Here is a 23681-nt window from a genome sequence, read left to right on the forward strand (position 1 = left end):
CTCACATATTCAATAGTATACATGAATGCATTCTCTCCCTCTGTCCATGTTTCCCTTGTTTGTTTTCCACTGTACTATGTAAATCACCTTTGTTTGGGACTTCTCTTTATCAGCGGTAGGGACAGAGAGCTGAAGCTTGTGTATTTTAATATTTAAATCAGACGTTAAGGTGACTACAAGAGGTCACTGCGTGTGTGGAGCATGTGATATCTTACCAGGAGCAGCGTTCATCAGCACATCAGAGAGAGAGGGAGAGAGAGAGACATCAGATTGAAGCACAGAGAGAAGACATCACCAGATGTAAGTTAAGTTAAATCACTGTTGTGTCATTTGAGATTTCATATATACACTTATCCTCAGTTGACAGTTTATTAGGAACATCTATCTAAAACTATTGCAGTCATAATAAATCCTCCCTTCATGAAGGTTACGATGTTCAGTTTGTGTTGAAACTGTGTTAAAGAGATGTTTCTTCAACCATATGATCATTGTGGAGGTTTGCAGTTTGTGCCACTGTTTGTGTTTCCATTGTTTTGCTCACCCTGTTTATATCAGTGAGGGTAGGCTAGATAGTAGAAACATCACTCCATTTCATGCAATACAGAAATACACAAACGGCAGCCTCTAAAATGATCGTACAGCTGGATCAGCACCACTGCAAAACAGCTGGAATACAAACCTAACTTTATAACCTTCATGTAGGAGGATTTATTGCAGGGCTGTTGTATTAGACTGCATTAGTTTTAGCTAGGTGTTCCTAATAAACTGACATGAAGCTGTTTGTTTTTCAGTAATGGAATCAAACATTTTGCATATAGAATCAAATGAATATTTTGAATTTAGCAGTTTCATTTAACAAACTTGATTGAATCATTTTGTATAGTTGTAAGTGTAACTTCAACTTTGCATTTTATTGTGTTACCCTTTCATTTTTCTAGATTTCACAAATGTGAACACAATAACAAACCGCCTGACATTATGATGTAATCTTTGCTAGTTTGCTTACAATGAACGAGCTGACTGCGCAATGTCGAGTCTTTGTTTCAGAGGCATTTGAAATGACTGGTACATTTTCAGTGCGGACTGTATGTTGTAAGGCGTTCCTCTAACTTTGTGTATCACTTGTCATCTGACACAGTGAAGATGCAGTGGAGTCTGTTTCTGCTCCTTCTGTCGGGTACGTGATTCGTCTTACCAGCTCCACACCACAGAGAATGCTAAAGATCATTGTACAAATGAATCTGGGTTCATATAACAGTTACACTACTCATGGTGCTTATCCAATAATCACACTCTGAGTCCCGTATGAATTAAGTGGCGTGGTGTAAGCAGTGATTTTGTTCAGCATCAATATGTAAATAATATTCTTTCTCTGTGTGTAGGTCAGTGTTCCTTCTTCACATGTCGTCACTATGAGTACCACTTTATTGGAGAGAATAAGACCTGGAAAGAAGCTCAGTCATTCTGTAGAGAGAATTATACTGACCTGGCCAAAGTGTATGACATGACAGACATGAAGAGACTCCTTGACTCTGTAAAGAATCAAACCGAAGCCTGGATTGGGTTGTACAGTGAACCAGGAAATAAAAGGATGTGGCACTGGTCTCTACCTGGAGTGGAGTACAATGAAAGCGAGGCAAAATGGGAAAATAGAGATCTGAACGATGAACACCGTAAGAACTGTGTGCAGATGAACAGGGATCAGAAATGGAAGACATCGAAGTGTCATGAAGAAAAAATCAAATTTGTCTGCTACAATGGTGAGAACATGCAGCTCATATTCTTACTGTTTTGTGTGTTCTGTTACGCGTGTTCAGCATGTCAGCATGTCTAATAATTGTTTTCTATGTGGACGTACACCTCATTTATTTATATAGAATCATGTAAAAACTTGGCTGATGTGATTAAAAAATGATGAATAATAATAATAATTATTATTGTTTCACTTGTAAGAAAAATCGAATTTTCTGAGACTAGATTTCATGTTTTGTCTGTTCACTCCACAGAAAGCTCCAGTGATAAATTCTGTTTTAAAAAGGAGAAAAAAAAGTGGACAGAGGCTCAGAGATTCTGCAGAGAACATCACACAGACCTGGTCAGTGGAGATCAGTTAGAAGATGACAAACTAAAGCAAGAAATAGCGGATCGCGATGAATTTTGGATCGGCTTGTTCAGAGACACCTGGACTTGGTCAGATGGGAGCAATTTCTCTTTCAGACACTGGGATCAGGAGCCATTTAGAGATGGACAAGGTGAAAAGAACTGTACTTTTGTAAAGACATCAGGAGAATGGGACACTGATCAATGTATGACTAAAAAACCCTTCTTCTGCTATAAAGGTGAGTTTTTCAAAGATCTATCAGTTTTTTTTCTTGTTTAAAAATCTTAACATTTGATGATGGTTAACATTTACTGTCACATAAACTGTTCTTGAAGTTGACTTGACTTGCAGTGACTTGAACATAGAAGTTTTGTGATCAGTATCAGCATTTGACGGTCCTCACTATAACATGATGCTCTGATAATTGAACCGAACTTCCTGTGTTTGTTCATGACAGAAAAACTGATCCTGATCCAACAAAACAAGACCTGGGACGAAGCCTTGGATTACTGCAGAGAGCACCACCATGACCTGGTCTCCATCACTAACGTCCACCAGCAGAGATGGGTCCAACAGAGAGCCAAGAACGCCTCAACTGATTATGTCTGGCTGGGACTGCGCTACACCTGCGTTCTGGATTTGTGGTTCTGGGTCAATGATCATCTAGTCTGCTATGACAACTGGGGCCCAGGGCAAGAGCCTGTCTCCTGTTTCCATTCTGCTGCCATGGCGAGCGACGGACAGTGGGTCAAAAAGGCTGATACTAATACGTTTGATTTCATCTGTGCTGTATAGGAAATGTTAAAATCCACCCAGACCCAGTGGTGACAGGCTTTATATTTCTGGTGTATATTTCTTTAGTGCAACAAGCTTATACCATGTAATCACGGCTTTGTGGCTTTATTGAACAGCAGTATGAAAATGTAGAGATCACAAACTGACGGGCAGAGAAACAGAGTTACCAACAGTCTAGTCAATTAAGTATAAAGATCTATAATGTTTTGCTGCTTATACTCATAAAATATTCTCTTTGGTAAACATCTGGTGATGGTTATGATATGTGAAACCATAATTCTATCCGTTCGCATGTTGGGTCTTTTATATCAATTAATAATAAATTCTTGTGAAGCTGAATAAAGTTTTAAACCATGATCCTCTTGCCCTTGTTTCATTGTAGCTTAACATTTGCATGAGTGGTGCTTTCATAATGTGTGAAGGGACTCAAAGGGAAATATCTGAATTTAATAGAATTTAATGGAAATCAACATTCAAGTTAGAAAAATGGCTTCCTGCTGACATTGGAAACAGCCATAATGAGCCTGCGAGAGTAATGCTTCAAGTTACTGGTCTTTATAATGCAAATGATTTCCTGTTAATGTTCTAGAAAGCTACCCACTATCTAATGTCATACTTTTTGCAGGAAAAGGAATTTCCTGGAGAGAAAATAAATTAACTTCACTGTCCATTTGTTGAATTGTATGCATGCCCTTAGAAAAAACAATCATATTTTTGCAATGGCCTGGTCATTATCTTCGAGGCCAATCCCAAAATTAATATTCAACAGTTTAATGAATCTGATAATGATGCTGTATATCAGCTGACTATATTTTTTAACATAAGCACATATCGTATTACATATAAGACATGGATCCATTTGGCAGTTTGATTTAAAAGTTTAAATTTTTCGGTACAGCTATATTTGCAATAAACTTATATCAGCCAATATATCAACCTTTATCCATCTTGCTCTAATACTCCCAATACCGATTTAAACTGTTTGAACCTGTTTTTAAAAAGAGGCTCAGGTAGAGTCAGTAAGAGAGTAACTTAAAATAATTTCTCTTTTAACATTAACTAATCTTCACTGTTTGTACAGAGTCCAATTCATGTAATGTTTGTTTTAATATAAGCTTAATACTCTGCCATCTTTGTTTTCCATAATATTAAAATACCTCTGCCCTACAGCACAAGCAGTTATTTTTGTCAACAAAGGACCCTTTCCTGGCCATGATAAAGATCTGAAACCTCAGTGTTTTAATATTCAAATGCTGACATCAGCGTTTTATCATTTGACGTCCAGTATTGCATGTGAACTCAACAACAAGAACACAGTTTGTTAAGGTTAGGGCTGAGGGGTGATTTGAATTCACTGTAACAGATATTTTGTTGTGAACTATTTTCATTGAAACACATAAGGAACATGAAGTCTGGATTGTGCCATTTGAATGATTATACACATTAACACTTTAAATGTAATCAACTAATAAAATTGACTTACTTAAAAAAATTATTATAAATTAATCAAAAAATTAATTTCAGTGATGTATGGGACACAATGTAATTAAAATAACAAAAATATTATCAAAATTGCTAATCAATAACCCTATTTTCTTATTTTATTTTTAAATGTACTAATGTAATGCAATGCAATGTAATTTTGGAACTGAAAAATAATATTTAAAATTAAAAAAAATTAATTTCAACTTTTGTTATTCCATCTATCTGCCTATCATATTCCATCTCACAAGTTATTTATATTATCTCCTGCTCTAATATTTACAGTGGTGTCCAATTCGTAATGGTGTTCATTCATCACAGCCATCTGCTTTGTGCTGTTTTTTTTTTATTGTTTATTGTTTTTATATAATACATTACCATTGTATTTATGTTGTTATCATCATCATTTCTTGTTATCAAAGTTTATCTAATTTGACCTCTATATGTTTTTGAATTGAGCTACATAAATTACATAATAAATAAATCCCACCTCGTCCAAACCATCAGGAAGTAGCAAGTGCTCTGTTTACTGGAAGTCACGTGTGTAGTTGTTTTTGACGTCTTACCCATGAATGAACACCAGAGGGCGCAGCTGAGCCGGCAGTTGGCAAGACACCACTGAACACGGCGCCACCAGCACGTCGCTCCAACTTCCAACCTCATCGGACAAATGTTTGATTTTTAAATCAGTTCAAGTGTTTGCACTATGGGGGATCCTTACCAGTATCCCGTGTTCTTCGAGTGCCCCAGTCTGGATGGAGAGCAATTGAAGAGGATAGAAAATTATTTCCATATTCGCCGAAAATCAGGAGGAGGAGAGTGCGGTTCAGTGACAAAAACAAATGATAAAGTTTACAGCATTGCTTTTAAAGAGCGAGAAGGTGAGATACGTGATTTTAAATATCTGCTGCATTTGGGTGATTTCTTAAATTGGTTTGTCTTGTTCTGGTGAAGGTGAAAGTGAAAGTAATCTATGTCTGCCTTATATCATGTTGATCTCACTCACTCACATTATTTTCACTTATTTATTTGTTTATTTAATACAATAAACCAATTTTACTGTTTGCAGACCAAGATCCAAACAGGTTTAGTGTCGATGTTAATTTTTTTTCAAATTGAGAATTATGTTATATCTGTCAAATTTAGAAACATATTCTAGTTTCACTTTGGCTGTGCTCAGACTGCTCTTTAAACAGTACAAGATGAATCTTATTCCTATCTCATTGATCCGGTATTTGATATTTGTGTCATATCAACATCTCAACATGAGCCGTATAGGTTTGCAAATTATGTTAAATTATAAGGAATTCTATAGGTGCAATCCATTGTCTTGCTCTAATAAAAGAAAAAATGCATGTCATAGTCGCAAGTTACGTAAGAGTCTAGAGAGCGTGTGTCAGTGAAAACACCAGCTCCTGGGCAGGGATAGAGACCTGTCACTCCTTCTACACTGGAGCAAAACATCCAGACTGAAAGAAACACATAATATTTCTGAAGGTGCTTTGTGTCTCTCTGTAGTTCTTTTACACCACTTCATGGCCATTTTGTGTCTCCTTGTGTTTGTTTTGCATCTCTTTGTAATTATTTCGCAACCCTGAGATCATTTTGCATCTCATAGCTGTTTTCTATTTCTTTGTAGTTGTTTTGTGTCACACACCTTTTTTAATGCACAGAGTCAAGGAAGAATTTTGGTTTCAACATTTTACACATTTCATTTCAAAAACACAGATGGAGGGGCAACAAAACTGAAAAATGGTTCTAAAAGACCAAGTACCTAACAAGCAATGTCCACTTATTCTGCCTCAGCTCAGCAAAGAGTCCTGGAGATATGTGAACACATGTTGGAGTTCGCAGGTGGGTCTCTGGTACTGACTGTAAGAGGAAGCCCCGGACCTCGCAGCTCCTTCCCCACCACTACGTCGACTCCAGGCCAGGCAGTTAGTGCAAAACTGGACTTAACCTCATCACAGGTTAGTGTGGAAAACCTCCAAAAATAATGTTGCACATTAGACATAGAAACAAAATATGATTCAGAGTGAATACAGAGAGGTGTTTCTGTTATTTAGCCTACTTTCACTGATTTGAATTGGGTGGACAAAATGATAGAAATACCTGTCAACATAACATAATACAATTAACCAGCCCCCCAAATTGCAGAATCCACAAAAAAATGATTTATTGCAGGGCTGTTGTATTAGATTGCATTCGTTTTAGCGAGATGTACCTAATAAACTGACAACTGAGTGTATATCTTTCCAACAACAGAAACAGCAGTCTGTTCCGGCCTCAACTCCTTCACCAAGTGGTGAAGAATATGAACTACGACCTGATACTTACCTCCTACGTTACCTAAAGGAATGTCCCGAGGCCGGGGAAGAACTAGAGAAAGAATTTGCTTCTGTGGCCTGCTCTGCGCAGCTTTACCCAGAGGAGAGCATGGTTTTAGTCAAGAGTTTAGCCCAACCTGGTGTTGTAGATGAAGGTAGAAACTGGAAAGCTGAGGTAGACAAACTCTTTGATGCCTACCTGTGCCACTATGAGGTGGACCCTCACAAAGTCAAAGCTTTGCTTCAGTCCTGTAGTTCTCATCAGACCACAGATGAGGTGAAGGTGTACAGTGAGGGTGGGCTGGTTGTTGTGGTTGGGAAACGTTCTCAGGTGAATGCGAGGTTGATGGATGTGGAGGAATCAACTGTTAAACATCGAGCGACACACTTAATTAAGAGGCAAACCAGCATTCGTCGACTGGGTGAGGCCAAACTCCGCCTCCTCTGGAAAGAGATTGAGCATGGTGTGGGACGAAATTTTCCAGGAGTTAAGGTCACACAGGGAGATGCAGGTCAGGTAGTTTTGGAAGGTTCTGTGGAGGATATTCTTAAGGCTGGAGATTGGATTTCTGAGAAGGAGAATCTGGTGTTAGAAAGGACAGTTTCTAACATGAGCCCACATCTTCTGGCCTTCCTACGGAAGGCTTATGGAGGTCCAAGGATGCTAGGTGACTTTTTAGGGGTTGGTGACAAGGTGGAAATAGAATTACGAGACACAGAGCTACGTGTCTTCTCCCTCTCTGCTGATAAACTGGATGATGCAGAAAAAGCACTGCAGGGTGAGTTCAAGGAAGTAAAGATTAATCTACCTACCTGCTCTGCTGTGCCATCTGAGCTTCGGGAAAAGCTTATGGCCAAGAAGAATCAGATGAACAAAGGGCAATGTAGGGCTCGGGTTGTGTTTGGCTCAGGCAGTGCAGTGTGCTTACTGGGTCACACCAGAGAAGTTGAAGAGCTGGGTGAAGCTGTAACACAGTTTATCTTGGACCACACGTGCATTGAAGGTAAAGTCATTCTCCAATTCCCAGAGTTAGTACAATTCTTACCAGACTTGCTGCAGCTGCACAAGTTTGACTATTCAGGGGTTACCTTCCATCCTTTAACCTCCTCTTCTAGGCCTATGGTGGTACTGGAAGGTCCATCCAGCAAGGTGACTGAGGTCAGAAACAGGCTGGGTCCATTTCTAGACTCCCTTGTTCAGGGCACAGTCACCATAAACCTGCCAGGGGCTGTAAGGTATTTTGAAAGCCCCTCTGGAAGAGAGAGCATTTTAAGTGTTGCTCATTCTCAGAAGTGTCTCATACAGTGTCAAGAACAGAATTTAGCATCTGGTACAAGACTGAGTAACAGAGGGACATTAGTTGCCAGCTACAGCCTTTGTGATGGGCTCCAGGTGCTGGTGTGTCAGGGTGACATCACCAAGCAGGATGCTGATGCCCTGGTTAATGCTGCCAATGAAGATCTGGACCATTGTGGAGGTGTTGCTGCTGCACTGAGTAAAGCAGGCGGTCCTGAAATACAGAGGGAGAGCAATGCCTTAGTAAAGCAGATTGGGAAAATTCCTACAGGTGATGTGGTAGTGACCACAGGGGGGAAGCTTAACTGCAAGACACTGCTGCATGCTGTTGGACCTGCAGCTGGAAGAGCAGGTGGCAGGGAAAGGTTCTTACTTGAAAAAACTGTCCAGTCTGCTCTGAATATGGCAGAAATCATGGAGTTCAAGTCTATTGCCATGCCCTGTATCAGCTCAGGTGTGTTTGGCGTTCCTCTCACTGTGTGCTCTGAGGCTATTGTAACTGCTGTAAAAAGGTTTGGTAGTCAGGGAGGGCGAAGTCTGAGCAGAATCATCCTGATTGATAACAGAGGAGAGGTGGTGAGGGCCATGCAGGAGGCATGTGACAGGCTTCTCCAAGGGATAAGTTCTGGAAACACTACACTGAGTGATTTGGAGTACCTGATGGGTGCTGCTGCTGCCCAAGACACAGCAAGAGGAGCCACTGCCGGAGCTCCTGGAGAGGGTGTCCATTTTGAGGTTGTTCAGGGAACCATCGAGACCCAGCAGGTGAGAAACTTTGCTTAGATGCTGATGCTGCATTGATATAAATTTTGCTACTTGATTGAGTAGGATCATTTAAGTGTCAACTCGAATGATTAGATGGATAGATTATTTTTCTTCTCTTTCGTAGGTGGATGCCCTGGTATCTCCGATGGCTGGCCATGACCCTCTCACTACCCGTGTTGGAAACATTTTGTCCAGTGTGGTAGGATCTCAGCTGATTGAAAAGTTTTATAAAGATGCAGGAGGAGCAACACTGCCTGGTGAGATAGTACTGGTGGAGGGTTTGTCTGCACTGCAGTCTAAGGCAGTGATCTTCCTCAATCTACTCTCCTGGGATAATGACCAAAACGGAACTGCAGTCCAGGTGACTTGGTGTATTTTCATAGATTTTTGTGCTACCAGCATTTTCTTATCTTTCTCTGCTTTATTTTTTTCTACTCTTGAAACATTACTTAAAAACTATGGGGTCTAGTAATCTTGATAATCCTTGAATCTTCTAGGTTCTGAGAAAAAGCATAAGACAAATTCTGGCTTCCTGTGGGATCAGAGGCTTCACCTCAGTTGCCCTCCCCATGCTTGGGACCGGTGCTGTCCTGCGTTTTCCTCACAGTGTGGCATCCAGGGTTCTTCTGGAGGAGGTCCAGGCATTTGAAAAGAAAAGAATCAGCACATCATCTTTCCGAGTCCGTGTTGTGATTCACCCCAACGACAAAGAATCTAGCAAGGTAAAGGAAGGAAGTACAGTTGCCATTCCTTGCAACAAAAAAAGAGTCCTACAAAATTTACTGCAATATATAGAATGAGTCTATTTATTCTGTAAATGCTGATGTTATAAGTGCAAAGAACTATTATTGTTCATTTATTGTGTCACAACTGCTCAAACTATTGACTATTGTAATCATTAGAAAACAACAACCCGATTGCATTTTGTTTTTTGTATAGCATGTGATCATGAAACTGGAATGAAACGCTTCATTTTGTCTCTACAGACCTTCCAATCTGCTCAGGAAACTTTGCGTCTAAGAGGATTCACAAATGATGCTAACCCAGATCAAGGTTAGTGTGAATATTTTCTTTTTAGTTGCAGGTTGATCAACAATTTGTTAAATTACTTTACTAAATCCTTAAGGCAGCATTAATTCTTTTAAGGCCACAATGGATGCTCACAAAAAGATAACACTATATTAACCCCTTTTGAAGTTAGGGCCTATATACCAGAATACTATTAGCTATATGCACATCCAGCAAATGAGAGCATTGTTATTCATTTGGAGTTAAATTTCAGTCTCTATTCAAGTTTGATTTGGTCTGCTGTAAGCCTGAGTAAAAAAAAACTGGGTCTTAATTTATTGAAGTGTCATCCTCAGTCATTTGCTATTTTGGAGAGATTTTGTGGTGAAATTCTGCCATCATGCATGTGTAAATCCAAAACACTACAAACTTTAATTGTATCACTATCAGCGACCCTTAACACAGAGCCATAAGATATTACTTCAGATTTGATTGAAACTATTAAGCCTTTATCATACCTTTTTTTTCTTCTTTTATTGCTGTGTCTTTAGCTTCCTTTTACCGCCATGTCTCAGTAACTACTGATGAGGTCACAGCCATGCTGGGCAGAGTCAAACTTCAGATGGTCCATGGTGACATTGTAAATGAGGCCACTGATATCATTGTCAACACAACTGACTTCACCAATAACCAATCTGGTATGAACTAAATGTTTTTGATTGACCTTAGATATATATGTGGAGCACCACTCCTCTATTAAGCTATATACAGTATACTATCATAGGTTTGAAAATAATGTATTATATAATGTATTGTATAATGTATTGTATGTAATGTATTCATGAACTCCACAGGTGTTTCCAAAGCTATTCTGACTGCCGCAGGGCCTGTTGTTCAAGCAGAGTTAGCACGAGGTAAGTCTTAGGGATGGCCTGAAAAATATTGTAAACACACTTTTATGAGATTTCAGGGATGTGCATAATGCTGTCTTTGCTATTTGATTAAAAAAAAACAAGGATACTAAAGAAGGTAAACCTTAAATCTTGTAATGTGCAATTCCAACCTTGTGTTTTATGTGCATTTTCAATTTGTGCATTTAAAAACTTGAGTTAACTTGACTTAAGTCACATTCTACTATGCAACTTCACCACCACCCATCTTGACATGATGTTTTTTTTTTTCCAATGTTGCTTTTTTTCATCAGTGGGCATTCCAACAGACTTAATGTGCACCACAGGACCCGGGTTACTTGGCTGTAGAGAAATCATCCATGCTAGTTTCAAGTGTGACCCTCAGTTGATTCGGAAGAACTGCAAAAAGATATTGAAGCAGTGTGAGAGCAAAGGCTACCACTCAGTAGCCCTCCCAGCCATCAACACTGGTTTGTACTGTATGCATATGGGTGTGACTGGGTGTGTATATTAGGGGTTGTGTGTACTTCTGCATTCTGTCAATGGATAATTTGTTTGTGTGCTAATCAAACTCAGGGTTTTATTTTTTTTTGTGAAAAACCATATGTAAAACATAATAACATATGAAAAATAAAGGTAAAACAACTTGTTAAGGTAAAACTGCTAATAGATCAATAAATTGATAGATGAATGTATGCCTTTAGTGGTGGGTCAGTAATTTTCTGTAAATGTAGTATAGACTGTAAAATGATAAATCAGAAAATACACTGATAAAAAACCAATAAGAAATAGTACCACTTGAAGATAGTGAATTAACTGCAGGACCAAAATAAAGCTTACAACCTGTCACTGTCACAATGTAAATAGCATCATCAGTATGGCATCTCCATGTGGATTCACAACCATTGTCTTTCTGTCCCGTTAGGTGTGGCTGGTATGGACTCTGTTAAAGCATGTAAAGCCATACTGGACGGCATAGCTACAGCTATTAGGGACTTGAAACTGAATTCACTCGCACTCATCCGCATTGTCATCCTGCAGCAGCCGGTCTTCCAGGCTTTCAGGTCAGAGATGAATCTTGTCCATACATCACCAAGCAATAGAAGGGAAACTTACAGACAGTTTTAGAATAGATGCAGTCTTTGCCCAGTCAGATTTGGTTGGTTTAACTTACCTGTCCTCTATAATATGCTTTTGCAGATCAGAGCTGGAGAATCGCTTTGGACAAACCGTCCCTTGCCGCTTCAACCTGAGAGGTTTGTTTTCATGTACAAAGCTTGGAAATTGTGTACTCTGTGCCACTTAAACAGTAGTCCATCTTTTTCAGTGCAGAAACTGATTGGGCATCGAGAAATTAAAGTCTGACCCATGGATTATAATCAAAGGCGCTAAGCACTTTTTTTGCTACCATTTGCTATTTAGCAATAAACACAAAGACCTTTGGGAATTTTGTTAGTTTTGCAGATATTTGGCAAAAAAAAAAGTCGGTAGATTAGAAAGTCAGAGGGTCACCAAGGTTATTAGAATTTATCTTTTAGGGAACTTGAACATCTGTAGCAACTTTCATAGCATCGATCCATCCAGTTCACTCACTGAACCACAAATCTCAACTACATGCTAGCACTACACAAAAACCAGTGGATAACCAAAGTCAATAGGCTTTATTCTAGAGGAACCATGACTGTGACTACTACACACTGGTAGTATGGCATAGTATTCATACTTGTCTGTTTTGAACGTTTATCTCAAGTCATGCAGTTTACCTTTGCGCCACAAGATGATGCCAAAGCATTAGCTATGATGATGATACTCACCCAAAGAGTCAAACCAAACAGATAAGTAAATTACATAGGATCTTACACAGTACTATTGTCCATTGTTGATGTTCATGATTAATTAAAATTCCTCAACATGGAAACACAAAAGTTGTTCCTATTAACTGATATAAGTAGTGTATAAAACGTTATTATGAAATGCATTATTTGGATATAATGTTAAAAATCTTTTTTAATTGTGTCAGATCAGCAACCAGGAGGGATGTTTGATGGGTCAGATTAACAATATTCTACATTAAGTGGATAATTGATATTGTGGACATCACACAAATTCCAAGACTGACAGTCTCTTTTTTCTTTTATTTTTTAGAAAAAGCTAAACAGAAGCTCAAGGAGTGGCAAGAGAAGTACTCAAAAACCCCAGCAGCAGCAACACAAGGAGAAACCTTCATCTCCTCAAAGCCACAGCCGGCTGTATTAACTGTGATTTGTAATGGTTCGGATATCATCACGACCGTCAAGAGTGATTTGGAGGGGATCCTGCAGAAGCAGCTGGTAGACAGAGTGGTAAATGTGCATGATTTTTCCAGCCTTGATGCCATGGAGCTGGAAGCGGTGCTAGCAAAAGTCAGAGTCTTAGGAATAAGTCTGGAACAAAGGAGACGTCAAAGTTCAACAAGCGTGGATGGCAACAGAGCAGGAATCACAGCTAGAGCTGAAGCTAGAGCTCACTCAGGGTCAGGAGAAGAAGTCTATGTGCTGAGAGGCCTAAAAGAGGACGTTTTGAGTGTCACTGAACTTGTAAACACAGCAGTCCACAAAGCACTTATTGAAGACCTCCAAGACAAAAAAGAAGCAATGTTGGCTCTTACTGTCCAATGGTCGATTCAGGACATGGATGGAGCCTGGCAAGAGCTGAGCCTGCATGACAACTACGTGCTGGAGAACGCTCACATTAATAAACAAGTGTCTGCAGATGTGACGGCACCAGACAGAATGATTGCGAAGGTAAACCTGAAGTCGAGAGAAGCCAAAAACTGGCAAACAGGGATCACATACAGAGTGAGAAGGAGTGAGACCGGAGCAAGTATGTCACAATTTGCAGTTTTCAATTTTTACTTAACTCACGTTAAACTTGGCTTATGTTCAAACCATCCTCTTTTTTGAACAACATTAAGTTGTATGACTTCTACTTCAGCCTTAGAGTTGCCGGCACAATGGGAACCTATGCACGAAGAAGTCTTCAAAAAGGTTGAGCTACAAATTAACTCACAAGAGTATCAGGACGTAGCTCAGGGTTTCCTCAAAACGGCTAAATACAATATTCAAAAGGTCAGTATACTAACACAAAAAATGTACATTTCCCATAGCTTTTTAAGCATTAAAAACCTGGAGTACAGAATAAGTAATTGGTTTATTGTCTTCTGATCTCAGATTGAGCGTGTGCAAAACCTCTACCTGTGGCATGCCTATACTGTGTGTAGGCAGCGAATACTTGGCAAAAATGGGCGAGCAGAACTCGGGGAGAAGTCCCTCTACCATGGCACATCAGCAGAGTCATGCAACTGCATTGAAAGGGACAGATTTGACAGGAGTTTTGCAGGAGCACATGGTAAGGAGTTTTGTCATATGTTGCTATATCAAAACCATTGAAATGAATGTTTCTATGAAAATAAAAGCAAAAATTTAATTAGCTAATCGATCATGTCAACCTCTTGGCAAGAAAGTAAAGTCCCATAATGTTGAATTTTTGCTCAAAAGTTGATATGTATCTTTTCTATCACAGCTGCCATGTATGGAAAAGGAGTTTACTTCGCGGTCAATGCAGACTATTCTGCCAGTAGATATTCCCCAGCAGACACGTCAGGCCTGAGGCGGCTGTATGTTGCTCGGGTCCTGACCGGCCGATACACAGTCGGTAATTCTTCCATGAAAGCACCCCCTCCTCGTGGCAGCGATCCCACTGACTGCTTCGACAGTTTGGTGAACAACCAGCAGCAGCCCTCCATGTTTGTCATCTTCCACGATGACCAGGCCTACCCAGAATACCTCATCACTTTCAACTGAAAAGAAAAAAGGATAAGGAACAAGAAAAGTCATGGTTCCTGTGGTGCAACCATGATCCTTTTTAAGTACAAAAATAGTGATTGCTGTCTACTTTCAGTTAATGATTTTTGTCCTGATCTGATTTTCAGCTAGAAGCACTTCATAGTACAACAAAACAACCAGATGTGGTGACATCTTAACGACACTGTATTGAACATCCTAATGGACAATGCTATACCACAGAAGCACTCCACTTTTCTTTTTTCTTGTAAAATAATTAAGTTGTGTGCAATAAATTTAGCAAAGAGTGCACTTAATTTATTTTATCTCACTGAATAATGGAACTACCAAGCTATGATAACAATTATAAGTATATTTTAAGAAATATCTCTAGTTTTTTCACATTACTAATGCAGTTAACTTACTTTTTAATTTTTAGGGATGATGTATGATGTCAAGTATTATGTATAAAACTGACACAAACTTTAATAGTATGTAGACCAATATACATATAAGCAAACATACATTTTACTCAATGAAGATTTTGTGACAGAATAATCCAAGTAATTTTGGCTCTTATAATTTAGAGAGGATTTCTCTTCAACGGTGCAGGAGAATACTGACTTAATATGAGTGTCTCTGTTTTTGACAAACATTTAAATAATATTTACATATGGCTAAGGAAAAAATAACACAATTACTCAAAAGTCAAAGTTACTTACATATCTTTATTAACAGTTTTAGAAGAACAATAAGATAATAAAATGATGATTTGTAGCTGAGATTTTGATTGTGGTACATTCTTATCATTAAGGGGTATCAGAATGGTCATCATATGATAAAAGCATTTTTGATTTTTAGAAACATTTATAAGGTTATAAGTAAGAAGATCAAAACAAAGTAAAAGCTTAATTTTACATATCATTAAGGAGTACAGAGGACTTATTTATTTTAACATGAAATATCTACCTATAAAAAAAAGTATTCATATTCAAGTCTTATGATTAACCCCTGTGTGCTCCAACATACAGCAATTAAGAAGGAAAAATAGTATTAAGACAGCAGATGAAGTGTTGAGGCTATCCTGTAAAAAAATAACCCTAAAGGTCATGTGTAAGCAGGTTATTATGAGCCATATTCTTTGTCTTGTTGGGCGACCTCTAGTGGCAGTAGTCATTATGATGAGATCAAAAGAGGAAGTTGTTTTGTAGTATATAGAGCTACAAAGTCCAAGGGTAAAGTTGTGGGACAGTCATGGATAAGAGAAACGATTGGTAAAGTCCTACGTTTTTTACTTCAACTGCATGTTTATTATTGTAACCATGACAACAAGGGTCCTCTAAGGAAGTGTTTATAAACCTTGATCTGCCTGTTAACCTAACCTAAGTTGTTTTTGTGTCTAAGCATAACCAAACAGTGACCGCTCCATGAGGTTGTTGTAACCCTGACAATGAAGGTCCAGTACACCTGTCGATACCACTTCCTACAGGTTGTATTATCATAACCATGATAACAAAGGTCAGATCAGAGGGTAGAGATAAAAAGCCTATTGGGTCATTTAGGTTAGCAACTCACTGGAGGTGTTATAAGTACAAAAAGAAGAAATCACATTTTGTAATTTTCTGACCAATATTACAAGATTGATGTATTTGAAAGCAGTGAACGTTTCTATTCACTTTACACAGGGAAAAGCAAAAATCCACTGAATGAGGAGTACTTATTAACATTATCACTGATCCTCATATTCGGCCAAAGACGAACATTTATCTTGTCGCCAACTTGTAGCTGCAAGATAGCGCTGTTAGATCCAGAGGTTGGGTGGTTTGGAGTATGACCATACCACGACACTACCTTGTGTCCATTTTGGTACAGACTGCAAGACAGTTTTCATTAATAGTTTGTCTCCTGGAAGTTCATCTGCTCAGTGTTAAACATTGCTAACACCATCAAATTTTTTGTGGTGGTTACAAGAGAAACTTCACCTAACTATGCAAAACCATGGTTTAGTTTACGTTATTACCTTCACTTAGTTCAGTCACCGTGCTGTTAAGTGCAGACAACCTCATCTCAGTGACCTCCAGCTTTTTGTTTGTTTCCTCCAGTGCCTTCACAGTAGCTGCAAACCTTTCACTAAGAGCCCCCAGCTCCTCCAGCACCGAGTAGATGAGTGGTTCACAGCTTTGGTGGGTTGCTGTTGTTTTTGTCATCAAAATGCCATTATTCTCCACCTTGGTGTCTGTCAGCTCTTCATGTGTCAGCTCAGTGATCTGGATCTCATTGCCCTCGCCTTTGGCCTGGCCGCCAGACAGACCAGCAAGCAAACACATAAGCATCATTATTGATAATCTCCCCATTTTTCAGCTTGGAAATGATTGTTGACTGACAGTGAAAGAAATCTATTTATAAGGAAGGCCAGGTTAATTATTGATTCTACTAAAAAACATCAGTTAAGAAGATCATAAACGTAAGCCTTATATTATTATGGTGCATAAACTTCAGTATCCCTGTGGCTCCTTGGCAGTTGTGTTAATCACTCTTCAAGCCAAGGCCATAGTTAAACTAGGTGCATTGTGGGGAAATATTTTGCCTGACTCATTCATTTACAGTTCAATAGACTCTTAAAACTTAAATAATAAGTTACACATCTTATCTTATCATAAAGACTAAAGTTCATCTCAATTTCTTTCCTTGATAATTACAATGAAGGGCATGCCAAGATTCAGTGGAAACTGAATCTCTGTGACCCAGTGGCTATGAATAGCTGCTTGTTTATGCAGTGAGGAAAGTTAAGTCTCAGAGAGAGAGAGAGGAATTGAGGGTGAGAGAAAGATTCGGGAAGGTAGAAAAAGTAACCATGAGAAACAGCAGCTAATTGACGGCAAGCGTGTTAGGTTTTGCTGAATGACATCAATGATAAGAAAACACCACAGAAAGTAGTTTAAAAGAAAGTTAGGTCTAGTCACTGACATGGAGTTCACCAGGTGTTACCTGCCAATGGAATGGGAAGAGAGGTGGAGGAGAGAGAAGGAGAGGAGGAAAAGGAAAATTGAAGAAGGCGGAGAAGGGATAGAACAGGACAACCGTGAGCTGAGGAGGATTGTGGCTTACAATGACTCCAGTATGGGCCTATCAAGTGGGAGTAGTAAGAAAGAGGGGTCAGAGGTCATAATGGGTAGTACTTCTCAGCAGGGGATCCAGGAGCCTATGAGTGAGTATTTGGGGGATGAAGGACTTGGGGATGACGTCCACACATTAAGCAGTAAAACCGCTCCTACTGAGATATTCAGGGCCCTGAAGGAACTCTGGGATTCGTCTCTTCTCACAGATCTGACTCTGACTACTGAGAATGGGAGCAGCTACCATGTGCACTCCCCTATCCTGGCTGCTGTCAGCTCCCTCATGCTGGAGAGACTTAGGGAAAGGAGTGGAGAACGATCAGACGGTAATAGGGATGTGGGATTCCACAGGTGGTCAGTGTCTATGGGTACTGAGATTGATCATGTAGGGCTTCAGGCAGTTGTGGAGTTTGCCTATACTGGGGTTGTATTTTCTTTAAACAAAGACACCATGGCCCAGATCAAGGCTACAGCTCAACTGCTGGGGGTCCCCAGAGTGCTGGATATCTGCAACAAAGAGGAAACAATGAAGGGGGATGGAAGTACTAAGACGAAAGAGCAAAAGATCTCTGCTCTAGAGCAAATGAAGATTACTCTTCAGTCCATTGAACAGCTGTGGACAGACAAAGTGGGATGTGATGTGATTTTGGATGTGGATGGGACTTTATTCCATGGTTAGTAGACATTATGTCCTTCTCATGACTGCAATCTTTAGGTATCTTGATGATTATTTGATAGTGGTCAAAGTGTGAACTCTTCTTTTGTCTGTCTCCAGTTCACAGAGTTATCCTGGCGGCAAGCAGTGACTATTTCCGTGGCATGTTCACCTGCGGGATGAGGGAATCCCATCAGACCTGTGTTTCCCTTCCCTTCCTGTTAGCATCTGAGTTAGAGGCTCTTATAGGCTGCTCCTACAGTGGGACCCTTTCACTCAGCTGGGACTGCGTCTTCGAGATCACCTGCACAGCCCTGCAGCTTCAGTTCCAGTCCGCCCTCTCGCTTTGCCTTGACTTCATGCGACAGGAAATAGAGGCAAGTTCCTGCCTGGATATTGCGTCTTTTGCTGAAGCATATGGAATGTCAGAGCTCCTTGAAGAAGCTAATGACTTTGTACTAAGGAATTTCTGGGAGGTGTCATCCACAGCAAAATTTCAGGACCTACCTGTAGAGAAGCTTCTAGACTTCCTCCGCTGTGATGGTCTGTGCGTGCCCACAGAGTTGGCTGTATTTCGAGCTGTAATCTCATGGATTGAGGCAGATCCTGAGGAGAGATTGGGCCAAGCTGATTTACTGATGGCCGCAGTCCGCTTCCCCCTCATGACCTTTCGAGAGTTCAGGGAGGTCAGGGCCATTAACCTGCGCATGGAGTGCTTTGGAAACAAGGAAGTGGAACTGTATGGTTCAGCACTCAAGGAATTTGCTTTCAGCCTTCCAAAAACCCAAGATCAGTGTCGCGTCAGACGACCCAAAGATGCTCTGGTTCTGGTCGGGGGAGACCAGCTAAACCCTGATATGGGTCAGCGTATACCAAGCAGGGAACTGTGGTTCGCAAACTCCCTGCGCAGTGGCACAGGTTTGGTGAAGGAGATAGAGTGGCGTAAACTGGGTGAGATACCAGACAAGCCAAAGTTCAGGCATGGACTAACAGCAATGGACGGGAAGCTATATGTGTTTGGAGGATGCTACTTCTATGCTAATGATAACATAATGAAATCTGTCTACAGGTAAACGGAGGCAGTCAATGCACAAATATCTTCTCACATTCAGTAACCAAGAATGTCTCACAGTTGCTCATTTGTAATCTCACTTTTTCCATCTTTACCTTTACCTTCATGGCATATATGCTAGTTATGATCCCGTACAGGACAGCTGGAAGAGGCTGGCTGACATGCAGGAGCTTAGAAGTAACTTCTCAGTGGTGGCACATAAGGAACGCCTTTACGCCATTGGTGGAGATGAGGAGATCAACACCAATGTAGACAGCGTTGAGATGTACAACCCATACACTGACTCCTGGAGGTAAGATTAGTGATGTAACAGCTAAAGCAGACTATTCAACACAGTATTGACCTTTCAAAGGAGAAGAACAGAGGCAAGATGAATTGAGGTCCAGTTTTAGCATGCCCAAATGTATTAGGGATGTGTGATGTTGGTTTTTGAATAAAAGACATCCTTGTCAAAGACTAAGATTATTAAAAGTAGTTAATGCTTATAATATACAATGATATTTCAAGGATGAAAGGTGAGTTCACTTGCTGTTTGACCCTAAATCCTTCCATGCAAATGCAATGCCAAAGGTTGACCAGCAGATGTCATCATTTTGACTGCTTCAAACAATTTGACAGAGTGGTTCATTGCTTTGAAAAGCTTTGTTTCCCCCATCAGGAGGCAAAATGGAAAATTCCAGGAGTAGGAGGTTGACTTTACATTTCCATACCAAAAATGTCTAATGTCTGAATTACAGTTTTTTGTTTGTTTGTTTTTTCTCTTTTCTTTTTTTTAACATTTGCATTCCAAACCAGTAGGAGGCAGTGTCACAGTTATGGTGGTGGCTTTCACAATTATACAATATATTACACCTGTGCAGTTGAGGCTCTGTTTGGATGGCATGAGGAGCAGTTCTTACAAACTCAATCAAGAAAAAGAAAATTCAACAGCTGTAATATTGTCCATCTTGTCAGACACCAAATAATCTGTGCAAAGGCCAAAACACAAGCCGAACCATTCAACACCTGTTAGCTTAGCTGCTAAACTTTTGGACTGTTTGTTGCCATTTAGGCATCCACTACATTACTGTTAGTAACAACATCTCTACATAAGAAAATTGAAATGTAAGTCAACAATATGGAGTGGAAAAATGTAAGTTCACAATATATGAGTTGATGAATTGCATGTCTATGTTGGTTTGTAAGGTCTTGCTGTTGTATCTGAATCTTCTCCTGAAGCTTTGATAATAATTATGTTCATATAGGTTTCTAGCCATTTTTTGTGACCCTCCCTTGTCTTGCCACACACACACACACACACACATAGACCTACACTATATTTCGTTTGCAATATTGCAGGAGGTTGCAGAGGATTGCTCAGCTTTTTTGTTTTTTAGCTGTGTGTCCTGGACTTAAAATGCTATTATAGTTGACAAAAATATATAGCTCATCAACCGACTAATTGTACCTCTTGTCTAGTTAGGACTGAAAACTGTGGGATATAGAGGCTACGTTTATTATTTTATTCCTCCTTTACATTCCTGTCTGATACCTTTTGTTTCATTTTTCCCAGCTTCGTCCATCCCCTGGACCAGGCTCTGAGTGGCTACGCTGTCACTGCTTTAGATGGAGGAATCTTCATTTCTGGAGGTTTCAACTGTAAGTATGTGTGTCTGGTGTCCATGCTCCTGTACCACCCAGAGAGAGGAACCACATACCTGGCAGACATGGCCAATGATCGAGCCCAGCATTGCATGGAGGCCCTGCGAGGCCATCTTTATGTCAGCGGTGGGGTGTGTAACCTGAGGAAATTTTACAATGATCAACAAGCCTGTGAGGTGTATGATCCTGTGACTGATTCCTGGACTGCTTTTGCATCACTGTCTGTGCCCCATGTGGGTGCCGCCTCAGCTGTCCTGGAAGAGAAGATCTATATACTGGGTGGATACTGCCAGGACGACTACAGTGAGTCTGGACTGGTCCACCGGTTTGATCCCAGCACACAGCGATGGGAGAACATGGGCAGACTGCCTGGGGCTGTTACTGACATTCGTGCATGTGTGCTCCGATTGCCTGAACACTTGAGACAGTAACTTTGTGGTGAAATAATCAAATGTATTAAATACAAAAATGTGGCAAAATATAAAAATAATAGCAACTTTTAGAATACACTGACTTAATCTATGCGGGATTGGATTATTAGCAAATCTGATTTAGGTATACATCTAGTACTGCTTTTTGTACTGACAAAGATATAGTTTATATTAAGGAATTCGAGTCTAGAACTGTTCTGTAAATGCCAGATGATTTTTGTCTTACCATCTTCCTATGTTAAATTTATAGTATCCCCAAGAGTAGAATATATAAACTCAAGAACTAGTAACTCTATTAAAGATAAAAAATATTTTATAGTTTTACTTTGTTGCTGAGTGACAAAGGTTGCGAGTTGAGAAAAAAAGATTATACCCAAGAGTATATTACAAATTTAAAAAAAATATATCTTTTTGAAGAAGTGGGAATATAAACTATGATAATATCACTTTCAATTCAACTTTGTGTGATGTTTTATTAAATATCCAGGTGGATCATTTTGTATGTTTAAAAAATGGAGTTGACTACAAAGGATATAATGATGCTACATTTAACAAACTATGTTTAGACTTAATATACAGTGCAGTTTTTGTTTGTGTAAGTTTGTTTTTTTTGATGATGATTTAAAGTAAATGTTTATATATTCACTTCAGTTTTTAAAACATTTTTTATCAAATATTTGTCTCATGCACATACAGGTACCCCCAAAGAAATGCTACTGTAGTGATTAAACAGTTTAAAAGGAACCTAACATTCCACATATAACTTTATATTGCAAACTAATTCATTTATATTCTCTTTACAGCTGTACAGATGTGCCTCCCTTCATAAAATACAAAATAATCATCAATCGTCATATAATGAGCAATAAAGCATGAAAATGAACTTCAGTTTGACTTAAAGCATGTACCAAACACAGCCTTCCTCTCCAGAGACATTTTCCAGATAGTTTCTATGGCTAGTAGTAAGTATTCTATAGCCATGCAATGAGTATGGTACAATCTGGTATTTAAGCGCTTAAACAATGTTTACATTATAAGTTCCAGGCCCAGCACCACATTTTGGATTTGACAAAGGTGTCTTAACAAATTAATTCAGTCTTTAAAGAAAGAAGAAGAAAAAGATGTCCCTAAAAAAACTGATAAAATAAAAGCATCTTGTTCACATGCCTAACCCTTAAAAATCTATGATGTTGGGAAGACAAAGAACCCACTTAAGACACTTGAATAGATTTTTCCACCTTTCCACAGGATGAGGTTGACGCAGTCGCTGGCATTCAATTCAAGAATCACTGTGTTGCTGGTGGTGTCGCTGATGTCTACTCCTTTGAATTCCCAGGTACTCACTTGCAAGTGCCCATTCTTCACCAAGATTGCTTCTGAAGTGTGGCTGTTGTAGCCAAAAGTCATGAAGGAAAAGTGGTAAACTCCTTTCAGTGGAGCAGTGAAGACACCTGCAAAAGAGAAAAATTTATTGATTTCATATGATTTGATGAGGTTACAATACAGTCTTAGCGTAAAGATTGACAACAGGGAAAAATAACCTGATTAGCTCTGTCCAAAAGTAACAGAATCCACCCACTAACACCTCTAAAACTCACAAATTAACTTGTAATACTTGTACTTGTAATGAAAATCTGCTAGGCAACCACCAGAAACTCCATGAAGTTAGGCCTTTAGCTTTAGCAAACAAAACAGATGTAACATGTTAATAAGTAGCTTTAGAGATGCTAGCTCTAAAATGTTTAAAACATGATCACAATTTTTTTTTTGTTTTCCTGCTTTTGTTAGGTAGGGTCAAATTCCCATTCTGAGCTTTACACGGACCCAGTGGATCAAACCCAAACATGTGCCGTGAATTACACAAACATCGAACACCTCAACATGATTCATAGAGAATTAATTAAGACACATGAAACTTCTGTAAAATTGAATAGAAACTTGAAAGAAAAAGTGGAGAGAAAGAAAACCAAGTTTGAAAATAATCTCCATCATAGCCATTTCTGGTACAGGAAAGCTAATTGAATTTATATAGTCTATTTTTAAAAGGAAACTTGACTATATAAAAAGAAAAAAAAAGGTTTATCTCTGAAAGGTCATCACTGTGCATCATCAGTTTTTTAGAGATGACTTCTTAAATGGATTAAGTATGATGGATCATGTACCCTCAGGACTAGTGACTCTGACATTTGTATGAAGTCCTGTAGATGACCTTGCAGGGTCATTTTTCAGTTATGGGGTATTACGAAATATCTGAAACAG

At 39.3% G+C, this 23681-nt stretch overlaps 3 protein-coding genes across 3 annotated transcripts; all 3 read left to right on the plus strand.

Moving 5' to 3' along the window:
• Nucleotides 1–6: 6 nt before the first annotated feature.
• LOC130164637 (secretory phospholipase A2 receptor-like) lies at nt 7–3253 on the plus strand. The gene is made up of 5 exons (XM_056369494.1): nt 7–300; nt 1139–1177; nt 1383–1760; nt 2007–2339; nt 2559–3253. The coding sequence occupies exons 2-5, from the start codon at nt 1144–1146 to the stop codon at nt 2894–2896; spliced, it is 1083 nt and encodes a 360-aa protein (XP_056225469.1). The 5' UTR covers nt 7–300; nt 1139–1143; the 3' UTR covers nt 2897–3253.
• Nucleotides 3254–4985: 1732 nt separating this feature from the next.
• Nucleotides 4986–14819, plus strand: LOC130164496 (protein mono-ADP-ribosyltransferase PARP14-like). The gene is made up of 15 exons (XM_056369272.1): nt 4986–5259; nt 6185–6348; nt 6644–8767; nt 8892–9128; nt 9265–9489; nt 9754–9820; nt 10327–10473; nt 10630–10689; nt 10980–11156; nt 11612–11750; nt 11887–11942; nt 12832–13548; nt 13660–13793; nt 13896–14073; nt 14248–14819. The coding sequence occupies exons 1-15, from the start codon at nt 5085–5087 to the stop codon at nt 14526–14528; spliced, it is 4881 nt and encodes a 1626-aa protein (XP_056225247.1). The 5' UTR covers nt 4986–5084; the 3' UTR covers nt 14529–14819.
• Nucleotides 14820–16418: 1599 nt separating this feature from the next.
• Nucleotides 16419–22310, plus strand: si:ch211-63p21.8 (kelch-like protein 33). The gene is made up of 4 exons (XM_056369273.1): nt 16419–18297; nt 18399–19347; nt 19472–19642; nt 20903–22310. Exons 1-4 carry the CDS (start codon nt 17475–17477, stop codon nt 21420–21422), a joined length of 2463 nt encoding a protein of 820 aa, XP_056225248.1. The 5' UTR covers nt 16419–17474; the 3' UTR covers nt 21423–22310.
• Nucleotides 22311–23681: the final 1371 nt, after the last annotated feature.

The sequence above is a fragment of the Seriola aureovittata genome, chromosome 23, assembly GCF_021018895.1.
Source record: "Seriola aureovittata isolate HTS-2021-v1 ecotype China chromosome 23, ASM2101889v1, whole genome shotgun sequence".
Taxonomy (NCBI): Eukaryota; Metazoa; Chordata; class Actinopteri; order Carangiformes; family Carangidae; genus Seriola; species Seriola aureovittata.

Bases quoted from the DNA above. Each gene is read 5' to 3' on its own strand.
- si:ch211-63p21.8 (XM_056369273.1), top strand. From the start codon at position 17,475: ATGGAGTTCACCAGGTGTTACCTGCCAATGGAATGGGAAGAGAGGTGG. The intron at 19,348-19,471 runs GTAAACGGAGGC...CATATATGCTAG, and splicing joins ATAATGAAATCTGTCTACAG to TTATGATCCCGTACAGGACA. The intron at 19,643-20,902 runs GTAAGATTAGTG...CATTTTTCCCAG, and splicing joins CCATACACTGACTCCTGGAG to CTTCGTCCATCCCCTGGACC.
- LOC130164496 (XM_056369272.1), top strand. From the start codon at position 5,085: ATGGGGGATCCTTACCAGTATCCCGTGTTCTTCGAGTGCCCCAGTCTG. The intron at 5,260-6,184 runs GTGAGATACGTG...ATTCTGCCTCAG, and splicing joins TGCTTTTAAAGAGCGAGAAG to CTCAGCAAAGAGTCCTGGAG. The intron at 9,490-9,753 runs GTAAAGGAAGGA...TTGTCTCTACAG, and splicing joins ACGACAAAGAATCTAGCAAG to ACCTTCCAATCTGCTCAGGA.
- LOC130164637 (XM_056369494.1), top strand. From the start codon at position 1,144: ATGCAGTGGAGTCTGTTTCTGCTCCTTCTGTCGG. The intron at 1,178-1,382 runs GTACGTGATTCG...CTCTGTGTGTAG, and splicing joins GTTTCTGCTCCTTCTGTCGG to GTCAGTGTTCCTTCTTCACA. The intron at 1,761-2,006 runs GTGAGAACATGC...TTCACTCCACAG, and splicing joins CAAATTTGTCTGCTACAATG to AAAGCTCCAGTGATAAATTC.